At 46.9% G+C, this 23,358-nt stretch overlaps 1 protein-coding gene across 1 annotated transcript in view; it reads left to right on the forward strand.

The window, feature by feature from the left end:
• LOC132459082 (CUB and sushi domain-containing protein 3-like) overlaps positions 1-23,358 on the forward strand; it is a 255,684-nt gene that overhangs the window by 62,125 nt on the left and 170,201 nt on the right. The window contains exons 8-17 of the mRNA XM_060053457.1: positions 1,055-1,142; positions 2,488-2,612; positions 3,877-3,998; positions 10,054-10,157; positions 10,447-10,559; positions 11,201-11,383; positions 12,816-13,145; positions 13,833-14,027; positions 15,570-15,708; positions 16,200-16,387. Coding sequence (XP_059909440.1) covers positions 1,055-1,142; positions 2,488-2,612; positions 3,877-3,998; positions 10,054-10,157; positions 10,447-10,559; positions 11,201-11,383; positions 12,816-13,145; positions 13,833-14,027; positions 15,570-15,708; positions 16,200-16,387 — 1,587 coding nt within the window. The remainder of the gene's footprint in view (positions 1-1,054; positions 1,143-2,487; positions 2,613-3,876; positions 3,999-10,053; positions 10,158-10,446; positions 10,560-11,200; positions 11,384-12,815; positions 13,146-13,832; positions 14,028-15,569; positions 15,709-16,199; positions 16,388-23,358) is intronic.

A 23,358-nucleotide genomic window follows, 5' to 3' on the forward strand; every position in this document is an offset into this window, starting at 1 on the left:
TTCATTTCCAGCCAACTTCTTCATTTGATTCCTTCTTTTATTTGCCACAATATCTTGCCATAGAAATGTGGCTGTTTTTTTTTTTATTCATATACACTGACTTTTATTCATGGAAACCTGTGTATTTTCCTAGGTATGGAATATATTTAATTCCATCTGGGAGGCTTTTATCTGGGCTACGGAGACCATTAGTATGTATGGAAAGCTTTGCCGAGTGAATATTGCGGCTCCTGCGATGTAGTTGGAGGTTATTTAATCCTCTAAGTCCCTTTTGGGCCCAGATAGATTTCTTCTATTTTGTCTGGTGAGGAGAAGAGGCCTTGCCTTTTCCCTTTTGTTCACTTTGATAACTCTCATGTGGGGCGGAGGGTTTGAACGCAACACCGTGGGCAAGAAATGAAGAGCGGAAAGAGCAGACGAATCCCCCATTGCTTTGAGGAGGATGAGATCTCAATGCACTCCCCTACTTCACATTCAACGCCTTCTTTAAATGAAAAGACAACCGTACAAACAACCTAAAGTGTTGTTGACACATTGGCAGGAAACCCAAAACAGAAAGGGGTGGAGTTATGCCTTATTTCCTGTCTCGTAGCGGACATATCCTAGCTAATTCGGAAGGGGACTTTAAGAAGTGTATTTCTACTGTGGCTGGTGGGGGTGTTGGCTTTGGAACCTTTATAGGCACTTTAAGTAGAGCTTCGGTGTCCGAATGTGATGTGGTTTTATGTTTCTAATCTCTTCCCACCTGGAAAAGCTTAGTTATGGTGGCCAACTTTGTTTTTACAGTTAATTAAGCGCTTGAAGATCGCTGCCTCCAACGACACGATCGATGGACGCAAATGAGTCGCAAAATAACGTGAAATGCCCAGTTCCACTTGATTTGGGGCTGGTTTGCGATGAGTCCCTAGAATGTTAAACTCAAGACTGATTTTGTGAGACTATGGTGTTACTCAAACCGCCAGACGTATTAATCTCGGGCACGAGGAGAATGTACCCTTTTCCCTCTAACTCCCTCTCTCTTCCCCTCTCTGTCTCTCTGTCGTTTCCTCTCCAGTGAATGAAGGCGGAATCAAGCAGGTGTCTAATTACTGCCCCGACCCAGGGGAGCCCGAGAATGGCAAGCGGATTGGCACCGACTTCAGGTGAGTCCGCAGCTCCTATGAACGGGCTGAGGTAGAACCGTCGGTCCAAAGGGAAGTGGTCATGTGATGGCTCCTGGCGACCCTGGGGTCTTCCGTTATATATCCCCTCCAATGCCTTTTAGATAAAGCTGATTAAACCTGAATTAGCTAAGATTGATTAATAAATAAATACGTTTTAAGGTTCTGTTTGTGTTTCTCGAAAAGTTGTAGGCATTAATACTTATTGCTTACTTGTAAATATCTAGTTCTGTTTTTGGTGATTTATTAATTTGTTGTTGGAATGCCAGTTTTTGGTTTGTAAGGAGGATTTATATCAGAATATAAAGTGTGTTAGATTGTAAAAAATTTATAATCCTCAATAATTGTGTGCCAGGGTTCAGAATGAAATTACTTTTAACACACACACACACACACACACACACACACACACACACACACACACACACACACACACACACACACACACACACACACACACAAACGAACACACACACACACACACACACACACACACACACACACACACACACACACACACACACACACACACACACACAGACGCGCGCACATCTACACAGACACGGACACACAACTACACAGACACACACACACAAACAGAAGAATATGTGTACATAAATAATTCTGCAGCAGTTTCTTTCTCACAAACGAATGCATAACACACTTGAATAATGCATCAGTTTATATCACCTCGGCAGAGACAGATGGATCCAGATACTCACTCATACCCAGCAGCACGTTAAGGGAGTCTTCTCATTGAGCAGGATGACCGTGGGTCTGAAGATACCGGCCTGTAGATAACTGCCCTGTGATCTCCCATGAGGTCTTCTCTCAAGTTCCTTGCTCCCCATGGACCCCCTTCATGCTTTCCGACACACGCACACGCACACACACACACACACACACACACACACACACACACACACACACACACACACACACACACACACACACACCAACTCTACTGGCTCACTGGCTACTACTCCCAACCAAGAGTACATTAAATCTATTTTTCTTTCTGTGCAGAACCAGCCAGTGAACTGGGTCAGAGAGAGATGAAAGCAAATCTGTTTCATTACACTTTTGACTTTGTTCCCTGAATTATGGACTCTGATGCCACGCTGGGAACGAATACACTCATGACTCTTGAACCGTACCTACACACACCGTCCAATAGGAACCTGTTGGCCAATCTCCACAGTGTGAATAATTGCAACACAAATTGTTTTTCTCGCTCGTGGAAAATTCTGTTCCTGTGAATGTTGTCATTTTCCATAAAAAAGGGAAATAATAACGGGAGACAAAATTACTGTTTGGTTTTCTCCAGCACCGGAGCGACGGCTCAGTTCACGTGCAACGAGGACCACGTGCTGCAGGGCTCCAAGACCATCAGCTGCCAGCGCGTGGCCGAGGTGTTCGCCGCCTGGAGCGACCACAGGCCCGTCTGCAAGGGTGAGAGGGGGAGGGTGAGGGAGGGAGGGAGGGGGAGACATGGAGAGAAAGAGAGAGAGAGAGGGAGAGGGAGGGAGACATGGACCGAGAGAGAGGGAGACATGGACAGAGAGAGGGGGAGACATGGACAGAGAGAGGGGGAGACATGGACAGAGAGAGGGGGACACATGGACAGAGAGAGAGACGGGGACAGAGAGACATGGACAGAGAGACATGGACACAGAGAGAGACAGGGAGAGAGAGAGACAGGGGGAGAGAGAGATATGGACAGAGAGAGAGACGGGGGGAGAGAGACATGGACAGAGAGAGAGACGGGGGGAGAGAGACATGGACAGAGAGAGAGACATGGACAGAGTGAGAGAGGGACGAGACATGAGGAGAGGAAGGGTTGATTAAAGCTGAGCCTCCGGACAACGAGCTCCTCGCTGTGATGGAGGAAGGAAGGGCCCCGTTAATTATTCATGGCTCTCTCTGTCGCAGCCGCGTTCTAATTTTACTATTTGAAAAAAAAAAAGAATGAAAGGAGGAAAAAAAAAGTTAAATAAATAAAACCAACGTGTTATTTGATTCACCTCACGTTGCCCAGAGCTCCTTTCTAATGTGACGGATGGGAACAGTGATTACAGAGCTGGGGTTAGCAGGGACTTCAGTGCCACGGCCAGGGTGCTGTTCTGCTCATGTAATGTGGACTGGTAGAAAGGTATTTGTTTAATGGTAGTAATTAGGGTATTGTCATGTCTTTATGTAAATAACATAAAAGTGATCCTTTCTCACCTTTCCCTTTCCTAACTTACCGTTAAATTCAAACTTTAGGAACACGTATTCTGAGGTTGAACATTAAATGTAAACTTTATGATTACAAATCCACCCAATATACCATGTAGCTGATGTGTAAGTGTGTGCGCGTGTTTGTGTGTGTCTGTTTCCGTGTGTGTGTTTGAGGGTGTGTGTGTGCGCATGTCTGTGTTTGTCTACGAATGTCTGTGCACTTATGTGTGTGTGTGTGGGTGTTTGCATCTATACGCATGTCTGTGTGTGTGTGTGTGTGTGTGTGTGTGTGTGTGTGTGTGTGTGTGTGTGTGTCTGTGTGTGTGTGTGTGTGTGTGTGTGTGTATGTGCGTGTGCGTATAACCGACTCTGTGTCTCTGTGTGTATGTGTACGACTCTGTGTGTGTGTGTGTGTGTGTGTGTGTGTGTGTGTGTGTGTGTGTGTTTGTGTGTGTGTGTGTGTGTTGTGTATGACTCTCTCTGTGTGTGTGAGCAGTGAAGACCTGCGGCTCAAACCTCCAGGGCCCCTCGGGGACCTTCACCTCCCCCAACTTCCCCATCCAGTACGAGAGCAACTCCCAGTGTGTGTGGATCATCAGCGCCAGCGACCCAAACAAGGTAAAACCCCAGGGAAATGAGGCCCGTTCTATCACAGGGACCTGGGGCTGATTGCAGGACGGGCCGGTGAACACCGTAATCCCCCACTAACACAACCAAAGGCCAGTGTGCCGTGCAGGCGGTGGTGGTCGGGCTGTTCAGGAGAAGTTTCTTGTTGGCGGACATGTTGGGTTTCGCCTTCAGCCCACAATATAAGGTTGGGGGTTAGGTTAAGACCAGTGCGGGCTCTCACCGCAATCAGCCATGACAAAAAGAATAATAATGTACACACATTTTTTGTGTGCTGTGCTTCTGCGTGCGTCCTAATACCAGCGTGATATCACACTTTACTTGTGCTGCAAATTCTATTTGCAGCACTATTTTCTGTTTTATTTAAGAGCATATAAATATGTATTTATATATTTTTGTTACATTTTCATGATTATTATCATTGGAGAAATAATGTGCAAAAATACTGACGGCACAATAGTGTTCTGTTATAAAATAATCAAAACCGTGGGATGACATGGTAGGCGGCGTTAGCTCATGATTAATCTAAGATGGAAATATCGACGGTAGGCAATTGACAATCTATTTTTGTTTAAATTCTCATTCAACACGTACCAAAGAATTGGTATCTGGGGCTGTCGCAGGCCAATAAGAAGCCTATCTCATAATTTCATATGGTCCAAATTAAATGATTGGGTGACCTATCTGTCCGTCGAACTACCTCCCGGGCTACCTGCACACACTCTACACCTGCACTCAGCATGCCTGACTGGAGTCTTCCACAAGGCTAGGCAGACCCAGTGCTCAAGCTAGCAAGCTAATCTTGTGTTTGGGGATGTGGCTTACTCTGGCTGGCTTATCCAAGTTGCCACCCTGGATTTAAGAGGGAAGGTGACTTCATAACAGAACACAGCCTATATATTTGATTGTGAAGAACAGAGGCAACAGTTTAATTAGACCTTGAGGTTGCGTTGGCTATAAATTGCAGATTGAAAACTGTATGCGCTGACATTAATGCAAAAGAGATTTAGCTTGAACCCATAGTCCGCTTGCATGCTATTTCTTGTTAGGCTGTGTGGCTTGCACTGTTTCTGTTAGAATGCATGCACCCGAGACCTACTGCAGTCCCTGATCAACCTTAAAGTGCGTATTGGAAGTTAATGTTTTTAAAAATATTTATACATAACATTCTCTGAAAATTGCCCTTTGAAATTAAAATGCAGGATTTTATCTGTTTAAAAAAGTATATCGGCAAAAAATCCAGTTTTAAAGTGACTATTTTGAGCAAGGCTTCAAAAACTGTTGTTTTTTTATGTGATACGTCAAACGCGTCATATTACGTAGGAATTGGTAGACGCGGTCGCTGTTGCTGCCTCAGCTCTATGCGTAGTTGTGAGTAGTTACCGCGGTGAGCGGTCTTGTATTTCCCCCCCCCTGTGGTTTTTGGGTTTTTCTAATCGACGAGATGAGGTTTTGTATCTGCGGGGGTTGTTCCAACTCCGACCTCCTGTCCGACCATCTCCGATTTCACAGTTTCCCCGATCGGAGAAAGGATGGAGCAGGCTTTCGAGCCTGGGTGCATTTTGTACAGGTGAAGAGGAAGGACTTTTTTTTTCGCCTCTGTCACCAAATACACGTTCATTTGCGCGGCTCCTCTGCTGCCTCTGCGTGTGTTTGTTTTGCATTGTCATGAGTGGACCCAGTCTGAGCTGATAACCTGTAATAACCCCGCTGCCTCACGCCGCCAGCACGGATCTGGGCTTCCTGCGACAGCCTGCAGACGAGTGGGCGTGTCCGTGTAGAACGTCTCCCTCTCTCGTCTCCCTCTCTCAACACAACCATCATGGGATCTTGTGATTGATCGCAAGCTAGTGCTGTGCAAACACACACGCCTCCACGCAACCTTTACAGGCTGCTGGGCCGGACGCCTGGAAGTCAAACGGCTGCACTCACTGGAGATGGGCTGGAGACATATGGTCTTGGGGGGTCTAGATCCAGGGGAGACATGCAGGCCTGGGGGGGTCTAGACCAACATGCAGGTCTGGGGGTCCAGACCTCGGTTGACCCCGGGCAGGGTCATGAGCTCTTCCTCCGTGGCCGTGTTGATGTTCAGCCGCTCCTGGTTCACCATAATACTCCTGACACCACAACTCTATCTCCCTCCTATTGCCATGGTGTCTCCCCCTTTTAGGTGGTTGCTGTTCTCCCTCACGGCTAGCTGGCTCAAAATTGTACGGAAGTGGTCCGAAACTGTTATCCATTGTTGTTATGTTGCCTATGTAGTCTATGATGATTAGAACGTCCGTCTACCAATTCCTACGTCACGCTCGAAAATGAGCGTTTGAGATGCGGAAGTAAAATTGTATCACAAAAACGGCTCAAGATGCCACTTGTAGTGTAGATTTATTGATAAAAACTAAAAAATCGTGCATTCAAATTTTTTTCCTATATGATTCTTCACTGCAGTATCTAACTTCCAATACGCACTTTAAACCTCCCTCTGCCCGTGCACATCAGCACCGTGCATACACACACACATCACCACCGTGCACACACACACACACACATCACCACCGTGCACACACACACATCACCACCGTGCATACACACACACATCACCACCGTGCACACACACACACACACATCACCACCGTGCACACACACATCACCTCCGTGCACATACACACACATCGTCACCCTGCACACACAAACACATCAGGACTGTGCACGCACGCACGCACACACACACACACACACACACATCAGCACTGTGAACACACACATACACATCAGCACTGTGCACACACACATGCAGCCACACATCAGCACTGTGCACACCCATACAGATCAGCACTGTGCACACACACGCACATCATCATTTTGCACATAAACAAACACACATCATTGTGCACATATACACATCAGCACCGTATATCCACACACATCAGCAACGTGCACACCCACTCACATCAACGTAGTGCGACTCACACACACTTAAGCGCTATAGCTTTATAACTGATATGCCATTTTGTTTTGAAGCGGCATGTGCAGATTGGAATAGAGACAACATCTAACCCGCCATGACTTCAGACAGTCACAATGGGCCCAGTAATCTGGAGCGTTCTGGTTGTTCTGAGCACAAGCGTGGGTTGTGTAACACACTGCCACGTTGAAATCCTTGGGATCACAGAGGTGTTCCTGCAACCGCTTCGCTGGAGGGCTCTGGCTCATGTGTTGCGGTGGCGTTAGTTCTGCTTTACAGGACTTAAGCAGCATTGGCTACCTGGGTAATGGTGCAGGATGGCTGGAAGCTGGAGGTGGTATTGGCTCCTCTGCCCAGGCACCTGCTGGATCTATCCATATCGAACGCGATTGTTAGTGTTTGAACTGCGTTGTGTGCATGCAACTATTGGGTTGAAAAAAACAGTACTTAGCTTTGTCTAGTATCTTATCCTAGCTATCTTTTTGTGTACGGGGAATGGGTTAACCTAGCAATTGTTAGTGCTTGGCACTTGGTTCTATGAACATCCTTACTGTACCGACGGCGATATATTGTATCTCTTTCTTCTGACAAATGTACTTATTGTAAGTCGCTTCGGATAAAAGTGTCTGCTAAATGCCCTGAATGTAAATGTGTTAAGGAGCGAGTGTATTAATCTGTTGTAATCGACAATTTGGCGAGGGTCATCATTTGCCCGAAACTGACCTCTAAATGCTAATGGATGGGATCATGACAAATCTTTACAGCTCGCTGTAAAGATTCGCTGCACAAGAGTCTGCATGTTATTTACAAGGGCAGGATTTTCATTGCAGTGATGAATTAGTGCAGTTGTAGTGGAAATCCCAGGATAGCGTGAGTCACAGAAGGTTAAATGAACCATTCTAGCTCCAATGACTGAGCATATTAGCTCCTCAGCAATTAGCATATAATGTAAATGCATCGCGCTTCTTTCCTTTTTATAGTCGCTGAACGGCTGAACTACGACCCTATAACTCTCACCTGTGAAACATTTCTCTTCGGAAAGTAGGTGCATCCTCCAGCATAATTTTTCTTCCCGGGCCTATCTTTTAATGGCTGCATTAAAGGTCCCATATTATTATACGACCAGTTGTGAGTGTGATTAGCCATTACAAGCCGTTTGGAAAATCTGGCTCTTCCTGTGTTTTAGTGACATCACAAGTAGGCGTGTCCACCTAGGTGTATGACGGATAGATGAGCAACCTTTGCTACAGTCCACTGGGGTAGGCTGGTAGACGGATCAATTCAGAACACATCTAGGTTGACACACCCACTTCACTTGTGATGTCACCAGATGCAGAATTTCAAAATGGCTTGTAACGGCTAATCACACTCACACCTGGTGGTATAATCTGGGACCTTTTATGTTTTTTGGGCGAGGATAGAGGTGAAACAGGCTACAATATAACCGTGTCTGCTCCCGAAATCTGCCGTTGTTTCTCTGCCATCAGAACAACATTCGTACGCAGCGGGTGCATAATCACTTTCACTTTCATTATCGACGGACTATGGCTGTTGGCAGCGCCCGGTTGGCCGGCGTCCTCGTCGATGGGGAAGTGTTATGGAGGGAGGTGGCGATTGAATGTGATCACACAGTCCCCCAAAGTGAAGAGGTCAAAGCTGTTCAACTAATGCTAATTATTTGCTCTTCAACAAAACATCTGGCTCGAATCACTCCTATCGGGGTGCTATACAGACGGCCGTGTTCATTGTGGTGTTAGCTCACTGTTAATAATAACCCACTGATGCTCATAGAGCTCTCTCAATGGCGGCCGAGTGCCAACCGAAAGAATGAAACGTTAACCAAACAACGGAAAAAAAGTCCCAGACTGGTGAGTCGGTCTGGTATTTTTGTCTGAATATTATTATGATAATTTCTTTGTAGGTGAATTACAACCACTTAGGCGTTTCTGTGTAGTCTGCAGAGATTGGCTTTCCCGGGGCCAGATAGTAGAAAGCCAAAGACTAAACCGTACTCTTTTTCCATTTGCTGCCGGCGTTAATATGTGCAGCAACATGGCGCCGTGTGTGTAGGAGCTGAGCCTGTGTTTGGGGTAAAGCCTGCGTTTGGGCAGGGATGGACTCTACTATAAAACATTTCGTCCGTGGCTGCCGTCGGGCAACCCCTTGTTTCCCTCATTGGAAGTGTTTGCAACCGCTGCCAACATAATCACGGAGCAGGCTTTAATTTTCTGGTTTTATGTGCACTTGGAGGGGAGAATGTAGGGAAAGGATCCGGGGCAGCAGCGGCAGCTGACAAAGATTTATAAGCGCAGTACGCGAGCAGGCAATTATTTTTGGTCAACAGAGACTCTAAAATTCCATCTGACTGTGATTGTGTCTCAATATTTGATTTCTGCCTCCAAAACGAATGTGAAGTCATGCCACTGTCAATTTGTTCATTTCCCCTCTGAAGATTGTTTGTGGTGCCCTTTGGATGGGGGGGGGGGGGGGTTATGGCAGGGAAACAGAGTATGCTTCACTCTCTTGCCAAGGAAATAGATGTGTTGTGGGAGGATTTTTGCCAGGCATTTGGCTCCTGACTTCCTCTTATTCTGCTCGCCTCCCTGAGATTTAGTTAGTGTCTGCATTATTCATTGAGGGTCTGAATGTGCCTGAATGCATGGAAAAGGTGGGGTCGGAGGGGGGGGAGGTGAGGGTACCAGAGAAGGGGTTTAGTTGCATTGTCTGATCTGAGGTGGTCTAAAACATGTTTAAAATATGTATAAGTAATATGTAAAATATGCGTATTCTGTCTAAACAGACTCGCCTCAGCTTTTTGGCAAACAGTTTCTCTCCAAGGACGGCTTATGGAAATGATTAGCTGTTTGTATGTTTTGAATCTCATGCATAAATGCCGGATGATTAAAATATCGTATCAGGGATCATTTGAAATTAATGCTGAACTTGCAAAGTTGGTTGAGGGGATACTTAAAATATAATAAAGATATTTTTTTTGTCAAGAAATTTAAGCCGCAATATTAAAGCCAAAGGGAATGGTTTAATATAGTATATTAGTATTCTGATTTTAAATTAACCTTCTCACAGGTTATCCAGATCAACTTTGAGGACTTTGATCTGGAGATCGGCTATGATTCGCTGACCATCGGCGACGGTGGGGAGGTTGGCGACTCTAAGACGGTCATTCAAGTGTAAGTAGTTCATATTCAACCCATCCCACGGGCCTCAAACCACCATTTGAATGGTAGAACAAAAAATAAATCATTAAAAATTAAGTCATGATTTGACGTCAAACTGACAGAAATGACTAGAATATCTCTCTCCAAACCCTCTTTCTAAATGTTGAAACCAATGTACCCGCCACTCTCAGTTCACTTAATACTTAAAAATAGATAACGCTGCAATCAGGACACATTCAAAATAAAAGCGTGGATCTCTTTCCGACCCCTGCTGTGTCTTTGTGCCGCACCTTCCCTGCAGGTTGACCGGCAGCTTTGTTCCTGACCTGATTGTCAGCTTATCCCATCAGATGTGGCTCCATCTCCAGTCTGATGAGAGTGTGGGCTCCATCGGATTCAAGATCAACTACAAGGGTACGCTACCTGGCACAGATAGCGACGGCTGCTCGGTGTGGCTCTGTGCAGCCAGTCAAACTGGTCCTTTCCTCTATTCTTTTTTTTCTGGCGCTCTGTCTGTCTTCCTGTCGTCCTCCTGTCATCATTCCTTCTGTCTGACCGTCTGTCTGTCTGTCTGTCAGTCTCTCTGTCTTTGGCGACATTCCTTCTGTCTGTCTGTTAGTCTTTCTGTCTTTGTCGTCTTTCTTTCCTTCTGTTTGTCTGTCTGTCTGTCTGTCTGTCTGTCTCACTCTCTGTCATTCTTTCTGTCTTTTTAATCATTCTTTCTGTCGGCCTCTCTGTCTCTCTGTCTTTGTCATCATTCTTTCTGTCGGCCTCTCTGTGTCTCTGTCAGTCTCTCTGTTTGTCAGTCTGTCTGTCTTTCTCTCATCCGTCTGCCCATCCATCCGTCACCTTTCTCGGTTGAAAAGGACCCGGACTTCCAAAAACCCTTTTCGGAGTCAAGGGGATTAGACTTCTGCACTCCTAAAGATAAAGATGACCTCACCACAAATACTTCCTCAGACGCTCCGGATCCCTCGCTCCTTCATTATACACATTGCCATTCCCCCCCCCCCCCCCCCTCCTTCCTCCAATGTTCTGCCTGGCTTCCCCCGCAGAGATTGACAAGGAGAGCTGCGGTGACCCGGGCACTCCGCTCTACGGCTACAAAGAGGGCGGGGGCTTCCTGAACGGGGACGTCCTCCGCTTCGAATGCCAGTTTGGCTTCGAGCTGATCGGCGAGAGAACCATCACGTGCCAGAACAACAATCAGTGGTCCGCTAATATCCCCATCTGCATATGTGAGTGGAGACGGCGCCGCGCTCTGATGCCAACGCAAATGTTAAAGCAGTTATCTGTGGGGGGAGGTGGGGGTATTGGGGCGAGGGGGGGGGATATGCTTTGATTGAGATGTAGCCTGGATGTGTGAATGAATAACACAGCGACGTATGTGTGTTTAAACAGCACTTTGACATACTAGTTTTTGATTGACGTTTGCATTGAGGCCATTTAGCAGATGCTTTTATCCAAAGTGACTCCCAACCATCATACACTTATATCGACGGCGGGGTCAGCCATGCAAGTATTACACACACGTACACAGATTTAGGGAGGAGTCAACCATGCAAGTATCACAGACGCATATACACGCGTCTTGCTCAGGGACACCTTGACACTCTGCTAGGAGGAACCGGGGATCGAACTAGCGTCTACCTCCTGAGCTCATCGAACGGACCACACCCGTTATCCATTGATATTCTTGAGCCCATCCGTCCTAAAGAAGAATCTTCCCTCCTTCTGTCGCTATGTAGTGCCCTGACCGGTCTTGGCCCATGACTGGAAGTGTTTTAGTGTTGGAAAGCTGTTGTCTTCTATTGTATCGTACCACTCCACTGGAACCATGTGGCTGCCATGAGGATACTGTGGTTTGCTCCACTGCTGCGGCAAGTGTGTGCTCCACTTGCCGCTCTCTTGTCATTGTTCTTCACGCTTCGGTTTGCTCCGTGTAGCCGTGGAGCACTCCAAAAACACGAACCCGGGGGGTTTAGATGCGTTGCTCGAACATGTTTTCGTATTATACCTTTTTCCTTGAGGGAGGGGATGGAAAAAAACTTGGCAAACCGCGTTTTAAAAAATCGACAGTTTTATTCTGTCTCTCTCGGTCTTCCCTCTAAACTCTGTTTCCAAATGTTCAATCTAATCTACCCCCCGCCGTCAGTTCACTTAATATTTAAAGGTGACATATTATACCACCAGGTGTGAGTGTGATTATCCGTTACAAGCCGTTTTGAAAATCGGACTCTTCTGCCATCCCAAGTGGGCGTGTGCACATAGATGTATGACGGATAGATGAGCTACGTTTGCTACAGTCCACCGGGTAGGCTGGTTGACTGATCTATCCAGCACACATCTAGGTGGACACGCCCACTTGTGATGTCAGAAGAGGCAGATTTTTAAAGCGCTTGTGACGACTAATCACACTCACACCTGGTGGTATAATGTCACCTCTAAACAAGAACCCTGTAATCAGGACACACTCGAAGGAAAGCGTGGCTTCCTTTTGACCCCTGCTGTGTCTTTGTCCTGGACCTTCTCTGCACGCCCTCTTCTCTCTTTTCCCTGTCGTTTCTCAGTACCGTGTTTTTCCTACGTTTAAAAAAATCTAAACCGTTTTGTTCCGTCTCTCTTCCCGCCCTCTTGTCTCTCTCCCCTCTCTCCCCCCCCCCCCCCCAGTCCCGTGTTTCTCCAACTTCACGGCGCCGATGGGCACGGTGCTGTCCCCGGACTACCCCGAGGGCTACGGGAACAACCTGAACTGCGTGTGGCTCATCATCTCGGAGCCGGGCTCGCGCATCCACCTGGCCTTCAACGACTTTGACCTGGAGCCGCCCTACGACTTCCTGACCATCAAGGACGGCGGCGAGCAGTCGGGCGCCACCATGCTGGGACGCTACTCCGGGGCGGAGGTGCCCTCCCACCTGACGTCCAACAGCAACGTCCTGCAGCTGGAGTTCCAGGCAGACCACTCCATGTCGGGCCGCGGCTTCAACATCACCTACAGCAGTAGGTCAACCTGTGTGTGTGTGTGTGTGTGTGTGTGTGTGTGTGTGTGTGTGTGTGTGTGTGTGTGTGTGTGTGTGTGTGTGTGTGTGTGTGTGTGTGTGTGTGTGTGTGTGTGTGTGTGTTTGCTTGAATAACATTCCGCTAATATGGTTGATTATACGAAAAATGAATAAAAGCCACAGAACAGAAATAGGTTGACCATAATAACATATTGCTACTTTGCCGACCATGTCCTTATTTACATTTATACACTTATACAATAATGGTTGAAAGGAAAGTGCCGACAAGCAGTACAGGATATGTGTCACCCTAACCTAAAGTAGCTGTTATTATCTTCAAAGGTACTTTAGGTTATAGATACATAACCTGCAGTACCTGATATCCTCTTCACAGGTACTTTAATCTATATGTATTTAACCTAAAGCACCTGATATCTTATGCACAGGGACTTTAATATATAGATGTATAACCTAAGGTACCAGATATCATCTTCACAGGGACTTTCATCAGGTGTGAGAGGGGAACCGTAGCCTGGGATCAAAGACGATCACAGCAAAAAACATTTTTAATCTCCCTGCAAGAACCCCCCCAAAAATGCTGATACACTGAAAGAGCCGATACTTAGGTTGAGTAATCTCTCTCCCCTCCCTCCTCACCTCTCCCCCCCCCCCCCTCCACCCCCCCCAGCGTTCGGGCACAACGAGTGCCCCGATCCCGGCGTTCCCATCAACGCTCGGCGCTTCGGAGACAGCTTCCAGCTGGGCAGCTCCATCGCGGTGGTGTGCGAGGAAGGCTTCATCAAGACCCAGGGAGCCGACACCATCACCTGCCAGCTGGCCGAGGGGAAAGCCATGTGGAGCGGACTAATCCCCAAGTGTGAAGGTACCCCCCCCCCCCCCCCCCGCTAGCTCCTCATCATCATCGCCCCCCCGGACCCCCGGTTGAACGTAGTTTGTTGGGAGAGACTGGGATACTGGGAATGTATAACACAGCGTCCAATGAGGATGCTAATCATCACAGAGAGCTTAAATCCCCGGCGGTCATCATAAAAAAAACTATAAAATTACGCAACCATAAAACATAGGCCTGATTTATTGTGACTGATTAATAAAATAATTAAATCTGGGAGTCAACCATTGCCTGAGTGCGGGTTAAGTGAGCAACACTATTCCGTAATATAATCAAAGCAGACTGAAATACTCCACAAAACAGAACTGACGAGCATCCTCTTTGCAATACTGCCGATATAGAAGGAAGATCCTATTTAATTTGATTATGTTATCCTTAATTTTTCTTTTTATGGGACATATTATAATTTGATGGCTTCTCGTTAATCTTGCTGTTAAAGTTTCCTGCGGTTGCTAAAAGTCCTTCTGTTTTCTTTAATGTGTTTTTACTTCAGTGTCTGCTATGTTTATGTATAATCCCTCCATCTCTCCCTGTTTTGGTCCAACACTCGCTGACTTGTTTGTGGTCGGGGCCGGGCCGCCCCTCTTTTAATTCTCTTCGACCTGCTCCCCGTTTTCTCCTCATTTGCCTCCCAAATTGCATCCCTGCCTCCCGCCTGATTGTCCCTTTACCCTCCGACTCTTCCCTCCCTAATCTCCGCCTTACCTCTTACCTCCCTCCCCACCCCCCCGCCACCCTTCTCCTCTATTCAACCCACCCGGCTCATCTTCCCATCCATAAACTCCTTCCCCTCCAGTCCCTCTCAATCACTCTCCATTGTTCATTTTTTCTTCCATTTTTTTTTCTCCTCGACCATCTTTTATCCCCTCTCCCTATCTCCCATCCTCCTTCCTCACCCCTTCTCTCAGCCCATTCTATATTCTTCACTCCTCCTCAACACCTTTGGCTCTCTCTCTGCCTCCTTGTCACTTCACTCCCCCTCTTACTCTCTCTCTCTCCTACCCTCCTTCCTCCCACTACTTTTCCCGTCTCCTTCACCTCTCGTCGTTGCCCCACCTCCTCCTGTCTCCTGCTCTCCTCCTTCACCTGCCTCCTTGGTTTATGTTTCTCTCTCTCTCTAGCACTTGCTTCTCTCTCTCTCTCTCTCTCTCTCTCTCTCTCTCTCCCCCTCTCCCCCCTACTTTCTGCCATCCCCAACTTTTCTCCTTCACCTCTCATCAATCCCACACCTCACGTCTTCTCCTCCACTCCTTCATCTCCCTTCTTTGTATATGTCTGTCTCTCTCTCTGTCTCTCTCTCTCTCCCTCTCCCTCTCCCTCTCCCTGTCTCTGTCTCTGTCTCTGTCTCTCTCTCTCTCTCTCTCTCTCTCTCTCTCTCTCTCTCTCTCTCTCTCTCTCTCTCTCTGTCTCTCTCTCTCTCTCTCTCTATATATATATTGCATTGTGTTCCTGCTCCTCACCGCGGTGCCTCTGTGTCTGCTCCTCCCCTCCTCCCCCCCCCCCCCCTGCATGCAGCTCCGTGCGGGGGTCACTACTCGGGGGCCTCGGGGGTGCTGCTGTCCCCCGGCTGGCCGGGCTACTACAAAGACTCCCTGAGCTGCGAGTGGGTCATCGAGACGGAGGCGGGACGCTCCGTCAAGATCAGCTTCGACAGGTACGGAGGAGCGGCGATCCGTATGGGTTCGGACCGCTGGTGGGTGGGTGTGGGTGTGTGTGTGTGTGTGTGTGTGTGTGTGTGTGTGTGTGTGTGTGTGTGTGTGTGTGTGTGTGTGTGTGTGTGTGTGTGTAAGAAGACAAACGAAATATTTATATATGTTGACGTGTATGTACAGCATGTATTTTTTGTATGTCCTTCAACAGCAACTGTCGATATTCGCTGCGATATTGATTGCTGAAATCCAAAGTTTAGGAGGAAATATTGTTGGAAACATGCCCAGATCTCTGCCCCCTCCAGCTAGTTAAAGTTTTAAGACATTTTGCTATACCAACTGTTTCAGTGTGCGTGTGTGTTTAATTGTGTTTTTACAAACAGCACTCCAAGTATAGAACATGCCTTCTTCTGAGCGTCCAAATGTAACCATTTTCTACCTTAATTATATATTATTACCATGTACGGTATATCTATTTTCTTTACCTTGATTTCAGGTTCCAGACCGAGCTAAGTTATGACTTCTTGGAAGTGCATGACGGGCCCAACCTACTCTCCCCTCTGATTGGCTCATTCAACGGAACCCACGTGCCTCAGTTCCTGTTCAGCAGCGGCAACTTCCTGTACCTGCTCTTCACCACCGACAACAGCCGCTCCAACAGCGGCTTCAAGATCTTCTACGAAGGTATGAAGACAGTTCTCGCATGTACTCTGAAACGTCGCTAATATTTTGCCAGCCTTTTTCAGCTCAGAGGCTTCCACAGATCACACACATTTATATCTAATTTGGATCAATATTAACCCGGGTTCATAGTTATGGACAGGTACTCTCCGGTAACGACATTAAAAGCAGCTCACTATTAAAACACTGATTCAAATGGATTCATTCACTTTCAAAAGAAACACAGCGACGACTGACAGCTGTGGCATATTCATCAGAAGCAGGATTTGAATATCGGTTCGGCGGAGGTAATTGCGAGTGGGGCCATTATTTATGATGAATAGGGGGACCCTTTTAGATGGGGTCGCATTGAGAAACGAAGATGTCCTCGTTAGGCTAATCACGTTTTTCGACAGTAAGCACGGAAAACCCGCCAAAACAAACCCAGAAACGCTGAAACTCATTTGAGATGATGGAACGAGGATAACAACAGCCACCAAACTGGCGTTTCGCTCGCAGTCGAAGCGCTTGGCAGGTGACGGAGATTCGCGGCGCTCAGCCCAGCTCAGCTTGTCTTCCTGCACCGCAAAGGCGTTGATCTACGTGGTTAATCTCCGTCATTAGTAGGCAGGCACGGGTCGACCGGCGTGCCTCATCCAGCACACCACCGACCACCGCTGGTGTATTTAGATCCATAGCCTCACCGTAATAAATGTTTCTATTTTTGGAAGTCCACCTTCTCGTTCCACCATCTGATAGTGTATCATGTTGCTTAGTGACACTTTTAGTGTGAAGTCCCCCTGTGTCCGGAAGTGTGGAAGATCCACCAGACAGCGGTTCAGGTGGCTGAGTGAGGCCGAGATGGTTCACCATCTTAGGAACCGTCACGAACCATGGCCGAGTGATACTGGCCTGTATTTAGGTTGACGAAGAAGTTGGCCGCATTGTTTGGGGGGGGGGGGGGGGGGGCTCTATTGAGGAGTCAGCAGAAAGTCTCCAAAGCCCACTGTTGGCAGTGCAGTTTGTGTGGGAAGAGATTGGGGGGGGGGGGGGGGGGGGGGGTAAATTAAACAATTCCGGTTGAATCGTGGTTACAATAGGCTATTGAACTGAGCCTTCTGCCAAGGATACGCATTATCCCAGGGACAGAAAAATGCTGAATCAAGTCCTGGAAAAAACGAAACGGATTCATCACTTCTCGAAGACGGTCATTACCACGAAGAAAGAGAATCTGCACCAGGGCTTATGAAGGAAGAGCCCAACTCTCTATTTGAGGGTTTGTTTCCCCCCTTAACAAAGGCCTTTATTGAATGCTGTTCACGCGGACCATGATCGGTGATGATAATGACGTCCTCCTGACGCTTTCCATCGTCTCCTCTTTGCTGAAACAGGAGCCCAACGGCCTAGCAGTGTAGGGATGGCGTCTTCACTGTCTCCTCGCTGTGTCTTCACTGTCTCCTCGCTGTGTCTTCACTGTCTCCTCGCTGTGTCTTCACTGACTCCTCGCTGTGTCTTCACTGTCTCCTCGCTGTGTCTTTACTGTCTCCTCGCTGTGTCTTCGCCGCTCTCCTCACTTTCTCTTCACTGTGTCCTCGCTGTGTCTCCGCCGCTCTCCTCGCTGTGCCTCCACCACTTTCCTCCCTGTGTCTCCGCACCCCAGTGTGCACACCGCAGGAGGGCTGGAATCAAAGCCGCTTCTCACAAGAAGACCTGCTTTAAGGAGCCCGGACTCACAGAGAAAACAAGTGGGGAGTGCTGCGCGTGGCGGGGGTGTCTATTAAAACGCCTGACCCTCCCCCCCTTGCCTAGCCCCTCCCTCCTCCCCCTTCAATCCCCCTAATAACAACTGTCAAGGCGACCCTTGTCTGTCAGCTGAGGGATTTGGTACTTTAAGCTCTGCCTGCGACTTACAGCTTCTGTATATGGCTGTCACTCCCCCGAAACCGAAAGATACTCCAGGCCTTGACAGGCCTTGATTTATTATAGGGCCAGAGGGCAGTGTTTGTGTGTGTTTGTGTGTTTGCGTGTGCTTGTGTGTGTGTGTGGGGTGGGGGTCTTTGTTTAATCCCTGGTCCGGGGTGATCCCCCCATGCTGATGTCTTTGAGGAAATATCCCCTCAGACACTTGATCATCGGCTGTTTGTCTTCTCGTTCTCATTAGCCCCGTAACTTTTGAGCAGATGGTCACACTCTGCGCCTTCCCTGATTTAGCACACATCTTAAAAAGCATTTAGGTACGAGGCTCACTCTCAAGTCCCGCTTAGCATCCTAATGGCTGCCGTACTCCGCTAATGTGGAGTTATTTCAAAGGTATCATTTGGATATTTAAATTAAAAGTAATTAAGAAGCTGTTCCCGCCTGCATGTCTAGAGAGAGGCAGGGCTCGCGTTTGCAGTTTGACTTTCAATGTTTATTTCGCTTTCGGTGTGGCGAATTTTTTTCTCAAATACTGTAAACACACTACTCCAGCACTACTCGGGGGTTCCATGCATGGACTTTCCTCTACAGTTTTCACGCTAATAAAGACGAGTGTAAATTGTTGTAGGTGTCAAGTCAAGTGTCGGGAGGATATCTTGTGAAAACAGACGGAGGGAGGATGTGTCTGCATGCGCCCAATCAGGCCTTTTGTGTTCTGCTGACAGGGTTGCAAGGGAGCAAAACCGAGGGCCAGGGAAAAGCTAGTAAACATTCACTTGAGTCAGTTTCGCTGTTTGCATCAGACATGATGCAAGGCTTGCGTCAAATGTTTTGGGTTGGACACACACACACACACACACACAGACACACAGACACACAGACACACACACACACACACACACACACACACACACACACACACACACACACACACACACACACACACATAGCCATGAACACACCTGGATTAACAAAACCTGGAGGAATAGTATTGCATCGGATTGAACCTTTTTTTATTCCACAATGTCGGCCCCGTGGTGAATGGCGGTCTGTCAGTCATCAGTTATTAGATCTGTGTTAATAATGGAGCCTGCTAGTGTCTGCTTCTTAATATGTTCCCTCATATCGGCTCTCGTGCGGGTTTTCTGTTCTGGTGATGAGGCGATCAAAAAGCAATAACGCACGATAGCATTAGGCTCACAATTATGTGCGTTATCGTCTGGTGGCTGAACTGCTTCAGGGGGGTAGGGGGTGGGGGGGTGCCTGCCCACGTCATTCGTCCGTGGGTCATAACAAGAAGGGCTGCTCTGGAATGTGTGGATCAAAATATAGTTGAAGAAAAAATGATCAAATACTTACAAATGACGCATTTTAGACGCACACATCGATTTGACTGCGAGAAAATCTGCCATGTTCTTGGTTTGGAAATAAAAGTATGTTTTGGTGCCTTTTTCGTAGTCCAGGTTTCGTATTCTGAGGACGCTGAAAGTGAGCTATTTTCTCCTTCGAGGGCCCTGTGCATCGGCAGGGGGGGGGGAGGCAGCCCAACCTGGAGCCCTGCTGAGCACAGCTGCCGATATCGGAGTGACACCCCACAATAGACTAGTGTTCTGCACGCTGACACTTTGCCCGTGTCAATCACTGGAAACTACTGCAGAGTTTGATTGAATTGTGCATTTAGATAGGGGCACCAAACTGAACGTTCTGCTCCTATAGATGTCATAATTTCTTTCAAGTGTGTGTGTGTGTGTGTGTGTGTGTGTGTGTGTGTGTGTGTGTGTGTGTGCATAATATTCAATGTCTCTTTGTATTGCATGTAGCTTTTTTTATTATTTTTTATAATAATAGTTTGTGGTTGCTTTAGGCTACGTTTACACGATGACGGTCTGAACAGAAGACGCAAAAGTGGCGTTGCGTCTTCACTTTTTATTCCGCGTTTAGACGAGCGTTTTCGGGAGGAAATCTGCGTGCATACGGTGACGCAAAAGTGTGTGGAATTCGATTGGGTATGCATGCCAGGCTGCTAGGTGGTGCTGTGATAGACTATCACACAACACCGCCATGTCTGAGCGCATGCGTAGAATCTTCCTTCTCTTATCCGTGCCGCAAAAACCAAAAAGATCCTTCTATGTTCAGTAATACTATCTGTAAATATCCTGTACATTTCGTGGAAATACTCCTGTATGCTTGTTAGAGCTGCCAGAGCAGCTTGAAGGTCCGACGCATGGAAATAATCTGACATGTTTGTTTATTTCCTTGTACTGGCACATGTATGTGACGTTACGCGTACGCGACGTGAGCAGATCTGAGCAGTGTTTTGCGTCTTGGCAGTTTAGACGGAAACGCTACGGCGGAGCGTTTTCAACTTTTCCACTCTGGAGGGTGGTTTCAGATTTATGCGTTTTCATGCCCCAAAAACGCCGTCACCGTCTAAACGAAAGGCACTTCCGATCAAATATTTTGTCGTTTTCACCCGCAAGCGTCCTCGTGTAAACGGGGCCTTAGATTGCTTGAGTTGTGTCAGTGGTATCAGAGAAGTCACTCTGCTTTTGACAGGTGTGCTTAATTTGTGAATAATTAGGAGCATGTTAGTCATCAATTAGTGCCTCCTCAGCTTGGCTTCTCCTAAGAATAAATTCCATATGTAGTTTCCAGATATATCTATGAAAATGACTGTGATTATAACGAGGGGGCGAGTGATTGCTAAGAAATAAATCTGGTATATATATATATATGTATATATATATATATATATATATATATATATAAATAATAATAAATAATCAAGACCAGATTTATTTCTTTAAGTCAATATCAAAAATCAGTTTCTTTAGCAATTACTCGCCCCCTTGTTGTAATCACCGTTATTCCATTCTACGGAATAATAGATGACTTCACTGATTTGAGGAGCTTTTAAGTGGTGGCAAGAAAAAGGGGCGGGTTCCTCAGATAACTTATCAAGCCAGCCTGGCCGGCCGGACTGAACCGGTGTTCCTTAACTCTGCTCCAGCGGCGAATCGCTCCAATTTCAAACCGACTCCCCTCAGCAGGACATGAGGTCACCCTCCAGTGAACAGCTCTCCCAGACCACCCATTGATCCGTCTGAGGTGTTGGACGTTTATTCAGTCCGAGGTGTGTGCTCCCCCTCACACAAACATTTATAGATTTGTTTAAATAGACGTTTTCAAAATGTATTTATAAAACGGGTGAACATTGCCTCCAATTGCCTCATTCGCAATGTTTGCAGATCATATGTGAATCCCATCTTCGGTGAACTGTGATTGTAAGAGCTTGGCCTCATTTGGGTTTAGATTGATGTGCTGTCTGGTAGGACATGTCCTCATAGTTATATGTGGTGGATTCCCCCACCTTTCACATCCTGGTCGTCCCACCTTTTGTGAACATGTGAAGAGGCAGCACTCAAAACACCACCATTATTCTGGAACAATGGTCTATGTAGAGTGTGATTTAAAGTTTAAAGGAGAAAGTTTTTCCTATCTCTACCATAGTAACAAAGCGAGCTCTCCTGACAGAACCGTTGCAGAATGCGTTAAAGTGACGTTAAACGCTGTATCCAGTCTGCCTTCACTTGAACCTCTTGACCTCCTCTGGCCACAAGGAGTATTTATTTACCTGCTTTGGGAGTGTACTTTTGTTACAGAAACAGTCAGAGATCACTTCAGTTTGACAGGTCGTATTGACCGGTTAAACATCCTGGGCGCATCTCGCTATTAAACCAACAACTGCGGCCTTGTCTTGTTTTTCTGTGTGTGTGGGTAATCCCCCAACCGCACATTCAGACATCGCTGCCAGGGTGAATTATTAAAGCCAAGCTTAAGTCAAAACAGCAGTCTGACTTTGAGGAAGCTCTTCATTATGCATTCAACCTGGATCCTTAACCTACCCCTGTCATTATCTCCGTAATGTCATTGCTGGTCCTGTCAGCGTTTTTGTCTTTTCGGAATTAATGGGGCCGAGAAGTTTTATGGTTTCTGGAATTGAAGGAACACACCGAGAATTTATTTCATTAGTTACACTGATGCTGAGTTTATGAAACAACATTTATACAATTAAGACCTTTGTTTACAATCAGTCAAGTGCAGCACATTTATCATATAGAGCAAATGTTGTCTTTATCGTGAGTCTTTATTAACTATCGCATAAAAAATTATCTTTAAACACCACATCCTCACTCACCATCCCACATCCAGGAAACCCAGTACAGTCACATGCGCAGCTCGACGAAGCCACCCTATTAATTGTATTATTCATCCTTAAAATGTATTTCATTTTCCTGCCATAAAGCGTGTGTCCATTTATTCAGAACGCCATTCAATGCCAATATAACTCACCCGGCATTGCCATCCATCTCAAACAAGTCCTGTCCTTAGCGTCTACTGTCTTCCATTGTTCTCCATCTCCAAACCCTCTTAAACATCTCAAACCCTTCCTGTCCTTAGCGTCTACTTTCTTCTACGTTCTCAATCTCAAAACCCTCTCAAATATCTAAAACCCTCCCCGTCCTTAATGTCTTCTGTCCTCTATCGTTCTCCTTCCCACAAACATCTCGAACCAGTCCTTTCCTTCACCTCTCTCTCCTATCGTTCTCCATCTCACAACCCTCTCAAACGTCTCAACCCACTCCTGTCATTAACGTCTATTGTCTACATTCTCCCACTCAAAACCCTCACAAACATCTCAAATCCCTCTCAAACATCCCAAACCCCTCTTGATTAAACGTCTACTGCCTTGTATCGTTCTCCATCTCAAAACCCTCTGAAACATCCCAAACCAGTTCTGTCCTTAAAGAGCACCTATTAGGCTTTTTTGACTTTTATGACTTATACACGTTGTTAGAATGATTATAGTATAATCACAACGGAGTGGGGTTGGCAGGAGGGGGGGCGGAGATGGACGAAGCCGAGTGTTGACAGAGAATGCCGAAAGCGCCCAGATGAGAGGAAGAGTTTCCTGAAAATCTGCATAGTTTTTTGTGCCGTGATTCGTGTCAGGTCTCTCTATAGGAGTCATTGCTAAGAAATTAAGGCCAGAAAAGTAGTATAATAGGAGATCCTGA

Source organism: Gadus macrocephalus, chromosome 6, assembly GCF_031168955.1.
Source record: "Gadus macrocephalus chromosome 6, ASM3116895v1".
NCBI classification, from domain to species: Eukaryota; Metazoa; Chordata; class Actinopteri; order Gadiformes; family Gadidae; genus Gadus; species Gadus macrocephalus.